This window comes from Temnothorax longispinosus, chromosome 3 (assembly GCF_030848805.1).
Source record: "Temnothorax longispinosus isolate EJ_2023e chromosome 3, Tlon_JGU_v1, whole genome shotgun sequence".
NCBI lineage: Eukaryota > Metazoa > Arthropoda > Insecta > Hymenoptera > Formicidae > Temnothorax > Temnothorax longispinosus.
In genome coordinates, this window is record NC_092360.1 from 12,977,433 (window position 1) to 12,992,867 (window position 15,435).

Genomic DNA, 15,435 nt, shown 5'->3' on the forward strand with positions numbered 1-15,435 from the left:
TATATATAGTTATTTTGATCCATGTAGAAACGATATTTTGAGATTGCGGTGTCAACAAGATTTATAAATAAAAACTTCAAGTTTCGGCGCAAATATCTTGGACCAAGAGCCACGTTAGTTCGCGTGCACGCTCCAAGCTTTATCGTTGTTTTCTTATTTGTCCGAGCACATGCGCCAGTTTCTATTGCCATGGTTATCTTAATTATATTTTATTTTGTTAATACTTCTTATAAAATCATCAATAAGTTTCCTTCAGCATCAATATTATTTTGCAAAATATAATTTACTTAATTATGTTCAATGTTTCGACAATTTTTTGTTTGAATGACGTGGACTTGTAAACGTGATCTGTTAATATTAAGGAATTTGTCTGCGATAACATGATGTATTTCTGATTACCTGAGGACATCAAGTTAAAGGATTCTGGCGCGTATTTCATGCATTCGAAACAACCACGATCTCGCAATGTGAGTACGCTAAAAGTACGCGCGAGCATTGCTTCGAAAAAGCAACGTGGGGGCTTTAAACCTTCAAGACTTGGCCGGGTCCACTTCATGGAAATCGTTAGTCTTCATAAACAGCTTCGTTGCGTTCTTGATCTTCATCGCGAATTCCCGAAGAGATTCCAACTGTACGCGCTTTTAATGCACTCGACATTTTCACGACGTTACACCTGCAACTTCTCCAGATCAACTGGGCTAAAAATCTCTCCGTAAAATTTACCCTGCTCGTCGAGAGTTTTCACGAGAAAGAAATGAAAAAACGAAGTCGAGCGACAAGCAACAGATGCAGCGATATTCAGCAGCTGATCGCTCGTTCCGCGCACGGGACGGGCTGCATCGTGGAAAATCGCGGGAGTATCGCGTGTCTCACGATCGGAGGGTGATCCGACTCTAATGAGAGCGGCGAGAAAACGTGGCACGCGAACGAGGGAAACACGAAAGCGTGGAGAGACGGAATGAGATGCTCGCGTTGCACGAAAGAGCCTCTTGCATCCCTTCTATCGATCGGCTTTGGCGCATCCCGCGCCAGGTGGACCGGCCGGCCGTCGGAAAGCGCAGACGCCGCGTCCACGTCCAAGGTCGCCTTCCAAAAAGCTCTACAGCGTCCGGAACGGGGAAAGGGATGAGGAACAGATTAAGCTGTAATATATTATCAATTTGTGCGTCGTAAACGGATTCGAAATGGGGAAGAGTGCGCGAAGAGTAAGGGCACCTGAAAATACTCGGGAATCGAAAGGGATTCACTACAACCTTCGGTTCATCCGACAAGAAATGGATGCTTCGCTCATATATTCTAATATGATATGATTTCGCGTTTCGACAAGCTTCACATTTTTGATAGTTTAAAAATCTCTGCGAGATTAAATCTAAATGTATAAATTTAAAATGTCTGTATGTTTCCTACGCTCAGAGAAATGGACAGTTCGTTCAAAGATTAACAAATGGATAATCCGATATTTTTAGTCGGAATTATGAAAAGCCGATCAAAATTAGAATAATGTCCAATCAATGATAGCCGGATATCATTGATAATTGATCCATTTTGTTAATTTTTGAAAAAACTGTCCATTTCTCTGTGTGTGAGTGTATTAACTCCTAAACCCTTTGACCGATCTGGACCAAATTTTGCATAATTACTCTCTAGACCCTTGCGGAAAATACCGCAGGCTACCGTGAAACTTAGACACCCCATCCCTTTCCCCTGATTTCATCCCCTTGACACTTTGTGATGATAATCCTGTGGGCAACGTCGAGTAGTTTAAAGTTTATATAAAGCTAAACAGCTACTAATTCTGAGCTGTTCGTTTTTTTTATCTCCATATAATGAGAGCTAGTTGAAGAAATAGCTCATTAAACTCTTAAAACAAGTTTTGGAAGCTCAGGCAGGTGCACCGGACTAAACGACTGGGAAAAGAAACATCGAAACTTATATGCATTCATTTTTCTAGGACTATTTAATTGGCCATTAAATCTGTTATTATTTTGTAAGTTCCGATATATCGTAAATATCGATTAACTTCATTTTGTAGCGATAAAGGCAAGATATATACACAGTACTGTGTATATTTTTCATACTTTTACCTTTTATTTAAAGAAACCTATGTCGCAGCTTAAAATACTAAATGTTTGTAAAAGTGAAATAATACGACATAGCGGAATAGATTTGAGATCATATACCTCGACAAGAGGCAGATGCTTCACGGGTGTCTTCATCACGTAATTGGTTCATGAGCGATCTTTTTTTTTTCTATTGAAAAGGGACGCCTGTTTATACCGTAATAATACTGAAGAAGCGAGACTAAACGTAATGGGCCACTTTCAATTCCAACGAGAGGCGCTTCGATGCCCACCACTGCATCCCGAATGGACTCATCGTCGTCGTCCTCACGACGACGACGCAGTGTCTACTGTCTTCATGAGCGAATTACGTTAACAGACACCTTCACGGCCAATTGACCGCGATGATCGATGAGCGAATTTGCAGAAAGTGCTGCGGATTCCTCGACACGCGAGGCGAAAGATTTCCCTGCCGATCAAAGCACGATGCTGAAAGGAACTAAATCGACACCGGGGGTATCGATGTCGTAGTTCTCTCTGTTTATGTGAGAACATATAAAATGAAAACCTCTGTTTGGAATTTTTTAAGTGCACCAAAAATTTAAGAGCTTCAACGTTAACTTGGTAATCTCGCACGAGATATTCGAGGGAAAATTTTTTATCACAGAATATTTTTTCAAGTAAAATCTTAATTTATTTTTCTTTTTGCATATAGACTGTACGATTTGGAACACACACTTTAATTTTTTACTTGAGCTTTGACTTTTCTTCTTAGGTGTTTCCTTCGCATGTACTCCTTTGATAGCGAACCAGTTCCGTAAGGAGGTGAGATCGAGAAAATTTATGAAATCGCGTTTGCGACCTCGTAATATTTTTATCGTAAGATAAAATACAGTTCGCAGCGCGTTTTCGACATCTTTTATAATTCGCTTTATGTGAAACAGTGCGATTAAAAACCACGGACCGTGCAGTTAAAATATCGCTCTATCGGAAGGCTACGGTATTGTATCCTTCACGAGAGATACGGTTGAACGCAACCATTATTTCGTTCAATTTAAATCGAAAATACAGAGCGTGTCCCAAAACTAGACTGTGAACTGATAGAAAGTCATTGTAGAATAAACCCTTTTATACGCTTCATTTTCCAAAAAAAAATAAGTTATACAGACACTTTGTATAATTCAATATATTTTAACTAACATATTTTAATAATTATAAATATATTTTCTCTGTTGCATAATTTTACCGTGTTTCGCTGTAAGATACTGTGTATTTATCGTAAATTAAATTATTCTTTAATCGACACATTCCTCGTACAATCTACACTTCTTGGATAATTTACTATATTTACGTTACGTATACTGAGCAGGAGATTAATTAATCAAACAACATGTATTGACCACTCCCCAAAGGTAATATTATTTGAAAATAAGACGCACTTGATCTTGATTAAGATACGCTTATTTTAATCGTGCAAAAATTCTTGCAGATAATAACAAACATTTTATGTACTTATCAAAGATATACCGAATATCGGATTACAACCTGAATTTATATCATATGATACCAGTTATTCCGCACAGGACGAGATTTAAAACCGGTCTTGACTCTTTTTTTTATATTCATAAAAGGGCGACGCAAACTCGTCGACCTGGGACGATTGGAATGCAGATAAACCTTCCCTGCCGGAAAATCATGAAGAGACGCAAATAACGTCCTGTGTGCGTTAATTCATTCGCGTCATATAAAAGGAAAATTGATTCTTTCCGGAAATTTGCATTTATTACCCAATACTTTTGCAGAAAAAAATACGGTATTAAACTAATAAAAAAAATATATATAAAATTTAATAATTTTGCAAAGCACTGATAATATTCTTTTTAAATACTGTTATCGATATTTTTGTGATAACACTGTAATTAAAAAAAAATTTACAAAGTCGTATCTTCAAACAAGTCGATAGCACGTGCATAGCGGCAAAAATCAAGATATTTCCACAAAGCGGATTTGCAAAAACTTATATAAAAAAAGCATATAAAAACAAAGTGTGCAATAATAAAAAATGGACTCATCACGTAGCTTCGTTATCTTATCTATCTTATCTAATTTTATCGAGACAAGTAATTATTTATTGTCGGTGTAAAATATTCCTTATCTAACGTGCGTGCACTGTACCATCTATCGCTCGAATTTAAGCTGTGTATAGTTTCAATCAAGCTGTCCCCGTTGGACGAAAATATTTTCAAAAGCGAATGATCAGGCGAGTGAAGTCCAAAGCGGAGAATGATGAGACGAACGTTTAAAACGTAAAAAAAAAAAGAAAAAGTAGTGAAACACACGCCGAAGAGACAGACGACAAGGATGCCACTTAGAAAAGTCCACACTGCGCCAGAAAAATATTGATTCGTTAAATATTATGAATTAATATCGTGGATGGAAAACGTAGATTTGCGTGCTCTGTGCGACTTGGATTTACGAAAGTATATCATGTCGCGTCAATCAGAGTTGACCAGAATACAAAATATCATCCACAGTGACAAGAGAAAGTCTACGGTTACATAATTTTGCTAATCGGCTAACAAACAAAAAGAGAATCGATTGGTTTCTACCAACTTTAAGACATATGACATGAGTTTAATATGCCTGCGCTTCTGCAAAAATATTTGCATTTAATTACATTTGCACGGCCCTCCCCTTCAATTTAATCACGTAAAAAGCTGCAGAAACCGATGGGAATCAAGAAAACGACGGATAAATGTAAACATAGAAGGCAATTCTATAAAACAACCCCGATTAATTCCCATTACATAAGTTAATTAGCCCGAGTTTTTGTTCAACATCGTAGTACCATTTTTATAATACATAATATCGATGTAGCAAAGGACAATTTAATTTCACAATCCTGACGCAGTGCGAACGCAAACAACACAACGATCAGGCCAACAAAACGGGGTTACTGACAGGAGGCGCACGTGCAGGATGCCCCTGTCGGCGAGCCGAGGAGGAACAACGGCAAGCCCTCGACGGCGCAGCCCTTGCATCCCCAGCAGGGTGCGCTGACTCTCGTTGTCGGCACCGAGGAACCTGAGACGAGATAATTCGCCGCTTCGAAGAGAGACAGGCACTCGTCATCGTCGTCGGTATCGACGTCGCGGTGCTCGCCGGACGTCGCCGGCGGCAGCCTGATGTCGTCGTCGTACTCGTAGGGATCATCCTCCTGTGGATCGTCGTGGTCGTGGCCGGTCTCCTCCGGCTCCACGACGTCCGGTGTCGGCGTCCTCTCTTCGCGAGCCGCGGTTTTCTCCTCCAGGGTATTCGCGGGGTCCGTGGACCGGTTCCGACACCAAGAGCTGTCGTAAATAGTCTTTCATGCTGACGCGCTTTCGCGATTGTATGGTGATTCGCGTGGGGAATAAGAGAAAAAGGGAGAGAATGATCGAATGCGCGATAAGGAACCGATTGTTATATCTAATGCATGTATATGTCCAAACTGCGAGTAATTTGTGTAGTAGTATATATATATATATATATGTATGTATAAATTAGTTGATCGTATGATGAAATGATTGTATTGTATAACAAAACAGAATTCGAAAAAAAAAACGTAATTATTATAAAAATGAAAGTAAAGAGAGTTTTATTCTGTTTGCATTAGGGTTAATAACCAAATCAAATTTCGCAACAATGAAACATTTCCGCGTGACGAAGTTCGAATTAACGTCTCTATCTGTCCGTACTCCGATTGTTAATCATGATCGATAAAGCGGTCTTTTGTTATCATTTCCCGTGTAGGTATACGCTTTCCCTTTCATATTGTTCTTGCATAACGATTTTAATCTCTTTGACTTTGTCATTTCGCTAATGGATAGTGCAATGACCGCATTAATTTCATTAGGTTCATCATTTTTTTCAAAGCTGCTTTATCAGTATGTCCCAAAAAATTGGTTCATTATGGTTCCAGTTCGTGAGGTTTTACACAGTTCTCAATGCTCTGTTTCCATTGGCACACAAAAAGAGTTTCAACAAGGAAATTATTATACAAATAAACCGAGTAATTAAATATGCCGAGTTAAAATAATAAATCAAATTGTATATAAGTTATATAACAGCTTAATAATGATAGCATTAATTTTCATTTTATTTATCTTATACCGCCCTTTATTTGAAGCAGTCGTTTTATTATTAATTTTTATTACTAAATTGTTTTAAAAAAATTATTAAAAACATCTTGCATAAAACTTATATAAAAACAAGCTGTAACTGCATTACGCTCGTACAGCACCTCACGGGAAGGATGAGCAGGTAATTTATTGATTTTCTTCGTCCCGTGCATAAGTATCTACGGCAGATAATCGAGAATCTACAAAACCCCGTATTTAAAAAATACTGCGCAGGTATTATATAACTGACAATGAGTCAAGAGACAATTATTTTTTGCACGACAATGTTCTTTAATGCATTATATAAAAATCATACATAATAAGAATTAAACAAGACGTAAGACAGTGGTTTTAAGAAAAATATTTCGTGTATATTTTTCAGAATTCATCAATCTTTATCCTATACGTCCGTTTGTAATTTTGTATCCTTGTATGTCACGTAATTTTCCTCACTGTGTCGCGTGAGCACGTTTAAGATCAAGAAAGAAGATCCAGCATCGTAGAGCATTAATGATTACTACGTAATCAATATCATTTCGAGTTTCCTGCTTTTTGCGGCACGAGCCGCAAATCGCCTACTGCAAAATAATCGGTATTATGAAACCCGCGCTTTTGTTATCAATGCCATTTGTCGTTTTGTGTCCCATTTCTGCAGTTTGCAGTGCCACAACTTGAATACGCGGCTTTCGCGTGCATTGTTTATCGCATTGTTTTCGTTTATTTTACAGCGAAACGCATCAAAGCTTTTTTTTCAAAGCAAATAAATTTATTTCTATTTTTCAAATATATTATTTTTTATGTTCAGGGATTACTGATGGAAGTATTGAATTTAGAAAACTGTAAATAAATATTCAAACAGCGCGCGAGATTATCTATTTAAATATATTGAATTTATTGTTCCAACGAAAAACTATATTTAACTAACCGGCAAATAATCGACGCGCAGTTTGAGTGGAAAAAGTACATAAACTCATACAAAAATAATATTAAGCTGCAAATATATCTGGCATATCTCTATTTAGAAAATCATTTATCGGTCAAAATTTCACTTATTATTATGTTAAATAAATGTTAAATGTTTCCAGGCGTAATGAGAATCTTAATCACATTGTGTTAATTTTTATTCAGCGACTTAGCAAAGCAGATTAACAAATGTTATGCTAAATACTTATATTAAAGCGAAAATAAGAAGATTAATAAGTTAATAAGAAGTAAAGGTGCTTAATATATCAATGAACTTGGATTTACTGAGATCAGCGGCCTTGAATGGTTTCTGTGCGCGAAAGACGAACCGAGCGTTTAACGTAATCACGAGACGTTAATTCGAGGTCGTCTTATCGGTCTTACGCAAATCCACGAGCATTAGTGTCATTTTTAGACTTAAGTATATATGAAAACTGCTAGATCACAATTGTAATTAGTACGCAATACGGCGTCAACAATTTTTAACGATTATAAATATTGTAATATAATAAAATAAATAAACTACCGAAGAATAATATAATATATTCGTTAACAAATTAAACAAATATGATCATTCAATTACATCCAAGAATATTAAACTGGATATTAAACATTATAGTATTAAAAATCAGATACAGAATTATATGTATAAATAATAATAATGTTTACATGATTAGCATTTTTCAGTAAACGGAAATTCCTTGTAAAATGTACATCCAACAAAGTATCGAAAGAACGATAAATTATTCCGAGCGTTTGGACAACGCGAGAACGTCACAACGTTCGCGATGCTAAAGCTAAAGAAAGAAAGGGACAGAGCGGCGGCGATGAGAAAAGAGTGAGACACAACGAAACGTCTAGCTTTGGTCGCGACGCGCGACAAAACCCTCGGCACGTCGATGTCGGTGTCGGCTGCCGTCCGCGATTCGCCGTCCGGTGATCGTTAATTAACTCATGCCGACGGGCATGTGCGTGCAATTACTGTTGTGGCGATATTTACCATTCAACGCGTTATTCCGCCGCAGAGGCGAGGCGAGGCGAGGCGGGGCGGGGCGAGCCGAGAGGGCGAAGCCGGCAGCGTGCGTGACGTCACGTCACGTTTCCAGGATTCACCCTGATTCACCCTGGCGCTGGCACGCGTGACTTGGCGGCGTCGCGACGCGCATCATCCCCCCGATTCCCCCGTATTCCCAACGTATTTCGGCGCCGAAAAATCCCAAGCGCCCGTGACGACGGATCTCACGGCGTTGTATATCACGACGCTACACGCCCGACTTGTGCGCGCACGAGATATCGCAGATCGCAGCTGACGAGACAGACGTCACGCGACAAGGATCGATGCGCCATCTTGAGGGCCGTTCGTCGTCCGTTCCGCGGACGGAACGTGGAACGGGGAACGGGGAACGAGGAACGGGCGGCGAACGTTGCGGAACCGGAACGACCGGACGCGCGCAACCCCGCCAACTATAAAGGAAACCGCCCCTTTCAACCCCCTCGGTGTGCACCCTCTCGACCTTGGCGCATTGCTTCAAGCTTAATTAACAACCACGGACCGTTTTCTGTTTAACAGCTTCGCCTCGTCACTCTTCGTTTTATAAACGCGCACTTCGCGCAAAAATATAATTCGCGGTTCCCGTTCTTTTTTTCTTTTTCAATTTGGCCGGTACGATTATTTTACGACTGTTATTCTAATGGCGCTCTAAAGGGCGGTATTCATAGCCAGATTTTATATTTAAGTCTTAAGTTTATCTTTAGATGCCGTACGACTCGTTTCATTGACTACTGAGTATCTAAAAATAAACTTAATTGTAAGACGATCTTATACATGTATATGACTACGGATACCAGAAAAGAACGCGTGCAAAATTGAAATATAATATTAAAAGAGTGTTCAGTTTTAAAAGTCTAGGCTTGCAAAAGCAGCATTATTGCTTTCACCAGTGATATTTCATATCTTTCGTATCTCAATTGAGTTATTATTATTGTAATACAGGCTTTATATTCTGATTCAATTTTTTCTCTATAACACCGAATATAAAACCAGAATACTATTCTGAATATTATTTCGAATACTATTCTGAATACTGACGTGTGAATTACAGATTTGAAGTAGATTTGAGCCAGATGATGTAACAAGAGAAGAAACGTGGAGTTGTTGCGACCAGTGATATTAAAGAGAAGCTGCAATGCACTTGAAAAACGAACGAAATGACGCGAAGCAACACGACGGTCTGATCCCTTTCCACGAATAAGCGAACCAATTCGATATATAGTTTATAAAGGTATTTGTTGTATCGTCGTTTCGCTGTATTGACGTGAACGATGGACACAATAGATATCTGTCATCGAGCTGGCGGCGCAAAAACAAATATAAAAGAATGGTATAAATTATAAATATATATCTTCAGCCAAATTTTTTCCGCCGTCACCACACGTTTCTCGAGAAACAATACTGTATGCCACTTTTGTGGTCTCTAATTATGAAAAACGAGAAAAATAACGTTGCACATTAGCCAATAAACACAAAAAAATGTCAAATAAAAACTTATATATTAAAATTCATAAATTGTTCATTGTTTCGTATACACGCAACAATCTATAATCTAATTATAAGAATTTTAACTTTTTATTTCAATTTTTTTTCTTGGTTGAACTACATAAAATGATTTAAGCAAGTTTTCTTCATTTAACAATATAATCTCATTTCAACAGTTCCACGATGAAATTGCAGATATTTTAAAATCAAGCACATTTTTTTTCTGTGTACAAGTATACCAATCAGAATCGGTAATGTCGTCATGTCACCCATTGTGCGCGACATCGTGCCCCGCGGATCTTGCGAAATTGCCCCCCTGTCGCGGAAGCTGAGCGCGTCGAACGCACGACGCCTGGAAGTGGCGCGAAGGAAGTTACGCCTCCCGCGCGGCACCTACGGGATAACGCACCGTGGAAATTCACATTTTCACGGTGCCGACGCCGGCTCTCCTTGGAATTCGCGCAAATCCAATCGGTCGCTCGACCGTGTCGAATATTTTTGCACGCGGGGCATTACATTTCTTTCGGGGTACGCTGACATTGACAATTCGAGATCGCCGCGAGGTCGTATTTCGGGGTGCAGTTTCAGGCGATCGTACGGGATAAGACTCGCTTACGTGTATCGCGGATAAGATGGAAATGCCACGCGGACACGTGTTTTTTTTTCGTATTAACTTCGTCGTCAAACGACTTTCCAGGGAGAAAACGACTCTCCTCGCCGTGCGGGAAGATTGATATTTTTTTTCTCTTTACACTGGTCTAACTGCTGTTTCCATGAGAATTTGAACTTTCTGAGGTAGCAAATGAAAGGAGGAAGATTACCTGATATTAATGAGTATAAACGACGTTGCGATAGGCCTGGGAAATTATGAAAATCGCGAAAAAAGTAATATATCAACAACTTAATCTACAAGACTTGTACCGAGACTTTTTACGCTAAAATTACTTGTGGCAAAATCGAAGGGAAAATATTTATAAGTGTTATTCCGCATTAACGCGTCTTCGCGCTAAAATCAACTTTCTGATGCTTAAGATCACACTTTTATGTTTTTGTTTAAGACGTATAATTATAATTGTTAGAGGTCTCTTAAATTAGGTGAAACCGTTTTAAAGAGATAGGTATTTCAGCGGCAATAAGAATAGAAGGTAAATATATCAACTTCTCGGCTATGCAAGATCACACACACGCTGCAATTAAGATGCCAAGCGACAGGTGTCAAGGAACTCGCACTACACGATTCGCGTGCAAACTGCCATGTAAGAAATTAATTGTGGGAAGAGATGAAAAGATAGATGGGCATAAATGTACGATACGAGTTCACGGATTTCCCATGACCAGGGAACCGGAAAGGTGAAGCGTGGAGGTATGATAATGCTTTGTTAACTGTAAACTTTTGTTAGCTCTCTATTAGGTGCGATATAAAACGTCGTTGATGCGAGCGGTCGCGATTTCACCGCGCCTTAATTGACGTAAGCCGCGCGACTTAATTGAAATAATTGCATAATACGCGCTAATATGCAACGATTTAAGCCAATTTCTGTAAACTCAATTTTCGCGAATGAAATAAGTATATCTTCCGCCAAATTGTCGTCAGTTTCCATTGTCGTGAATAAATATGAAGATTATTTTCGCATGTTCATAGTCCTTTAAATTAAAATTTACAAAATTCAATTTATCTTAACTTATGTTCTAGATATATCTATGTTAAAATTTTGCAAGAGAAAAAGGTGTGTCAAAAGTGCTAATAATGCTTTTAGGATCAATTTGTCAATCTACGAAACGTGTTTTAGAGTTAATCTGTTACTATATTGTATATGTCACATAACTTCAGAAAACATCTAACTCTGTAAACTTTAGCGTGCGTCGCATAAAATTGCCGTTAAAATTGCCCGACCGTAATCACGTGAGGTCTCCTTCTCGGCCTTTCATCCTCAATGAACGATATCCTGCGATATCCTTCAGCTATTTACCATAGAGAGGACACCGTTATCCTTAGCAGGCATCTCGATCACGCGCCGTGCAATCGCGACTCTCGACAATATCCCGCCGATTCATTCTTGCCTGTGCTCGATCTTCTCCAGAGTCTTGCAATAATAATCGGCCGCTTTTTCTCGTGGCAACACCACCAGCAGTTCTCCCGACACCTCGGGCATCTCGCCTTGTAGAAATGACGTATTATATACTCACGCAACATCCTTGCGATTATCGACATATTTTGGATTATAAAGTCTACATCGTTCGTCTGTTATTGTGCCAGAAGATCCACGTGATCCAAGATGCGTAAAGCCCCACCTCGCACGTGGCGTGAGTGTTATACCGCGCGATTCAGGGATTGATTAATGAATTACATTCTCCGATGTTTACCTTCACGCCGCGCTGCCAAGATCAAGGATGAAACAATAATCGCGTAATACTCGACGGTATATTTTGTTAAATATATTGTAGCAAATAGAAATAAATGTAACATTTATAATTGCGGGATTAATAAAGATAATTCTATTCAAAGAATGTTTCTTGTCGTTACTTTGATAAATTATGGACTCTTATGATAGCTATAACAATTTTATGATAGATCAAGTGTGGCATAAATAATTTTTGAAATAATTTTTGAAAAAAATATGAATCGGTGAAAAAGATAACGATTGGCGGAATTAAAATGTCTAGATAAGACGCGATTATCACGTCTTATTTCAATCATAAAAATTCAGTTCTTTTTTTTTCTTAATTCTGTTTTACATCGTACGAGAAAATCACCTCTTTTCCGTGGAAGAGGTCAAGTGGAGCAACTGCTTCTGCTGTCGCTCCAATTGCAAGCTCTTCCTCCGTGAATCGTCGAATTTCGTTAATTGGAAATCCGCGGTGAGTCCGTGGTTTTCAGGATTGACATTCTACGACCACTCTCATCGTCTTGTTTCGCCATTTGCGTTATCTTCGGTATACCGGGTGGACTTGAGAATATCACGAATGTGCAAGATCGTCGAAACTACGTGCGAGTTATCAAGCGAGTCGTCATGCAGGGAAACAATGATCAAGTCAGAGAAATAGTGGAAAAACATCATCAACTTCGCCGCACACATGCGATACGGGACGCTTTTTATGTGCACCAGGTGTCTCAAAATAATTTTCCTTACAGAGTTTTCGTTTCTTAATATAAGCAACTTTAATACAGCATTTAACATAAATGATTGATTTATATTTATATTTACTTAATTAGTATTTAATCTCCTTATATTAAAATATAGTCTGAGATAATACGGTACAATATTATATTCTCGATTATATTTTTATCTCTATATCTGTTAGTTTTATATTTGAGTCACAAAATACTGAATCAGTTATCATGTTGATAGCGAATGCTTTCCTTTAGATACTGCCTTATAAATCTGATTATATAAACCGATATAGCGACAGAACAGATTGCTGCGTATGTGTATATGTAAATACACAAATATACATATACACACACGCATATATCAAGAGACGCAGTAGCATCTTGCGCCAAATAGATTTTATTGATATCCTTTCGTGAGCAAGGACGCTACACCGCATCCTTGACAGGAATGAGAACGCTTTTCTGGAAATAAATCCTTGTTTTTTTTTTAAATATCTAAGTTCAGAGATTCGAATACGCTAGAAGTTCTCAATAAAAGATTATGTGACGTACAACGAGTATATTAAAAACGTAATCGATGAATTGGCACAATCTGAATTTGCGTTTACCTCTATTCAATAGGTGAATCTGGATAACCCTTATGTAGATCTTGCCGTGCTTGGTTCGCGCTACGTGGAAGAGGAAGTCCGAGAGATTACCGTCGCCTTCGTGGATGTCGGTCCTCTCGGCGAGGACCTCCCGAAGCGACGCGACGCGTTCTTCCGCCGTGCTCTCGTCGGGCGGGCCGAGTTTCCTCTCGAGGTACTCGACCACCCCCATGTCCTCCCATAATTGCGGCAGAGCGGATGTATCCTCTCGCAACGGAGAGTTCCCTATCGTTCGTTTGCTACCGGAGTCGAGAAGATCGTTCCCAAGACCGGCGTACGAAACGTCTAACGCGAGATTACCGAAGGTCTCGAAGCTGTGGGTGGAATCGACGCGTCTCCCGCCCGAGGTCGACGGGATAGCCCCATCTCGCTGGTAAATAGGCGAATGCAGAGGACTCGGGGATGCGTCGCTGTTCGCGCGGAGAGGAGTCGAGCTGTTCATGACCTGCTTAACATGACCCTGCCCACGAGCGAGAGTTTGGAGACTGCAAGCTCCTTCGAACAGCAAGCTTTTGTACCAAATGGAAGTTTTCTCGATTGCGTCTCTCGACCTCGCTACCTCGATATCCTTTTTTTCACTCCGTTAGTCCATCGTTGTCTTCAATGTCGTCACGACATATCGTTATGTCCACAGAATACCACTGGTAATCGCTAATACACGTTGTGTAATATAGTTCGTTTCCCGAATCAAAAGTTTCTTATTTCACACTATCATTTACGTTCAGATCCTTTTTCTCGAACAATTAATTCGTCAATTAATTAATAATTTAGCACGCACTCCTTCGACGATAAAATCTTTTATTTTTCTAAAGAACTCCCGTTTACTGTCTGATACTTGTTATCGTGTTCCCACGAATGTCCTGCGTGGATTATTTTTATTAATCGAGAGAACAACTTTAATGTCGCAACGACACGTAAGAGCTTATCCAAGTTATCGGAGCCCACAAAAAACCTGCGAACGTCGTAAATTGCACTTTCCTTATTAAACGAATAAACACCGTTGCACTTTTTTACATTTTTATCGTTGACGCCGGCGGTACGCGCTCGCGAATCAGGAAATGCAATGATTTACAGCATAAATGTCAGTCGTTTCTCTTTCCGGGAACTATCAAAAATTAAAAAGAATATACATTCTAAGTTCCACGATAACGTACGCGTATTTAAAAAAACGGAATTATGCTTTCTAAAAAGAAAGCGTAATATAATAAAAATTTAACAGCTCTCCTTTTAGACATGTAGAAGTTAAGATAGATAAATATTGTTAAAATATGAAAATTTAGAAAATATGTAAATTTTATTGCTAAAGTATATACGTTCTTGCAACAATGTAGCAAACGTGGAGATCTTTATTGTATAATCTTTCGTCTCATAATTAGTAAGATAATATTTCTTCGTAAAATTTACACATATTTAATGTTCGAGATACGCGGGATTATAATGCGATTAGGCTGAATGCTCGGTCGATTAATGGGATTAATTAAAACGGATTAGAAATTTGCTTGATAAGCAATACGAGCAGCTAATCGTTATTTACAAGTCCGATATGGTCACTTGGAAGTTGGTCGAGAGGAAACAAATAGCATCCTAATTCGCGAAAGCCCCCTCTCCCCAAAAGATGCGGCAGCGAAGGCATCCGTTCGTGATTTAGAAACGTCCGTAATGCAATTTATATACGGCGAAATCGAATTTCATTTATTAAATAATACATTGCCGGTCGCGTTACGCACGCGAGCGCTATAGTCTGCAGCGTTACTGTAACGATATCGTCTACCGAAGCAAGTAGGTGAGGAAGAAAGGTTCTCTCGGCGCTGTGGCGAACGTGGAACGAAGCAAAGCCGAGTTTATCGAAACGGAGCATCGCGCTGTAGGTAATCGGAGTTTATCTTGGAGTCACTGATTGAAAGTCGTACGGAATGCATCAAGGTTCACGCATGCCGGAAAGTAGTCGTTCAACTCA

At 39.2% G+C, this 15,435-nt stretch overlaps 1 protein-coding gene across 7 annotated transcripts in view; it reads right to left on the reverse strand.

Annotated features, from left to right (window-relative positions):
* The window catches only part of Milt (trafficking kinesin-binding protein milt), a 42,979-nt gene that overhangs the window by 6,416 nt on the left and 21,128 nt on the right, over positions 1 to 15,435 (reverse strand). Inside the window, exon 2 of one of the 7 annotated variants that reach the window (XM_071773135.1) lies at positions 13,440 to 14,430. The exons of 3 other annotated variants lie outside the window; for them this stretch is intronic. In XM_071773135.1, coding sequence (XP_071629236.1) covers positions 13,440 to 13,920 — 481 coding nt within the window. In that variant the 5' untranslated portion in view covers positions 13,921 to 14,430. Of the gene's footprint in view, positions 1 to 399; positions 1,117 to 5,021; positions 5,283 to 13,439; positions 14,431 to 15,435 lie in introns of those variants that run through there. 3 more of the 7 variants (XM_071773140.1, XM_071773139.1, XM_071773138.1) reach the window with 3 other exon arrangements.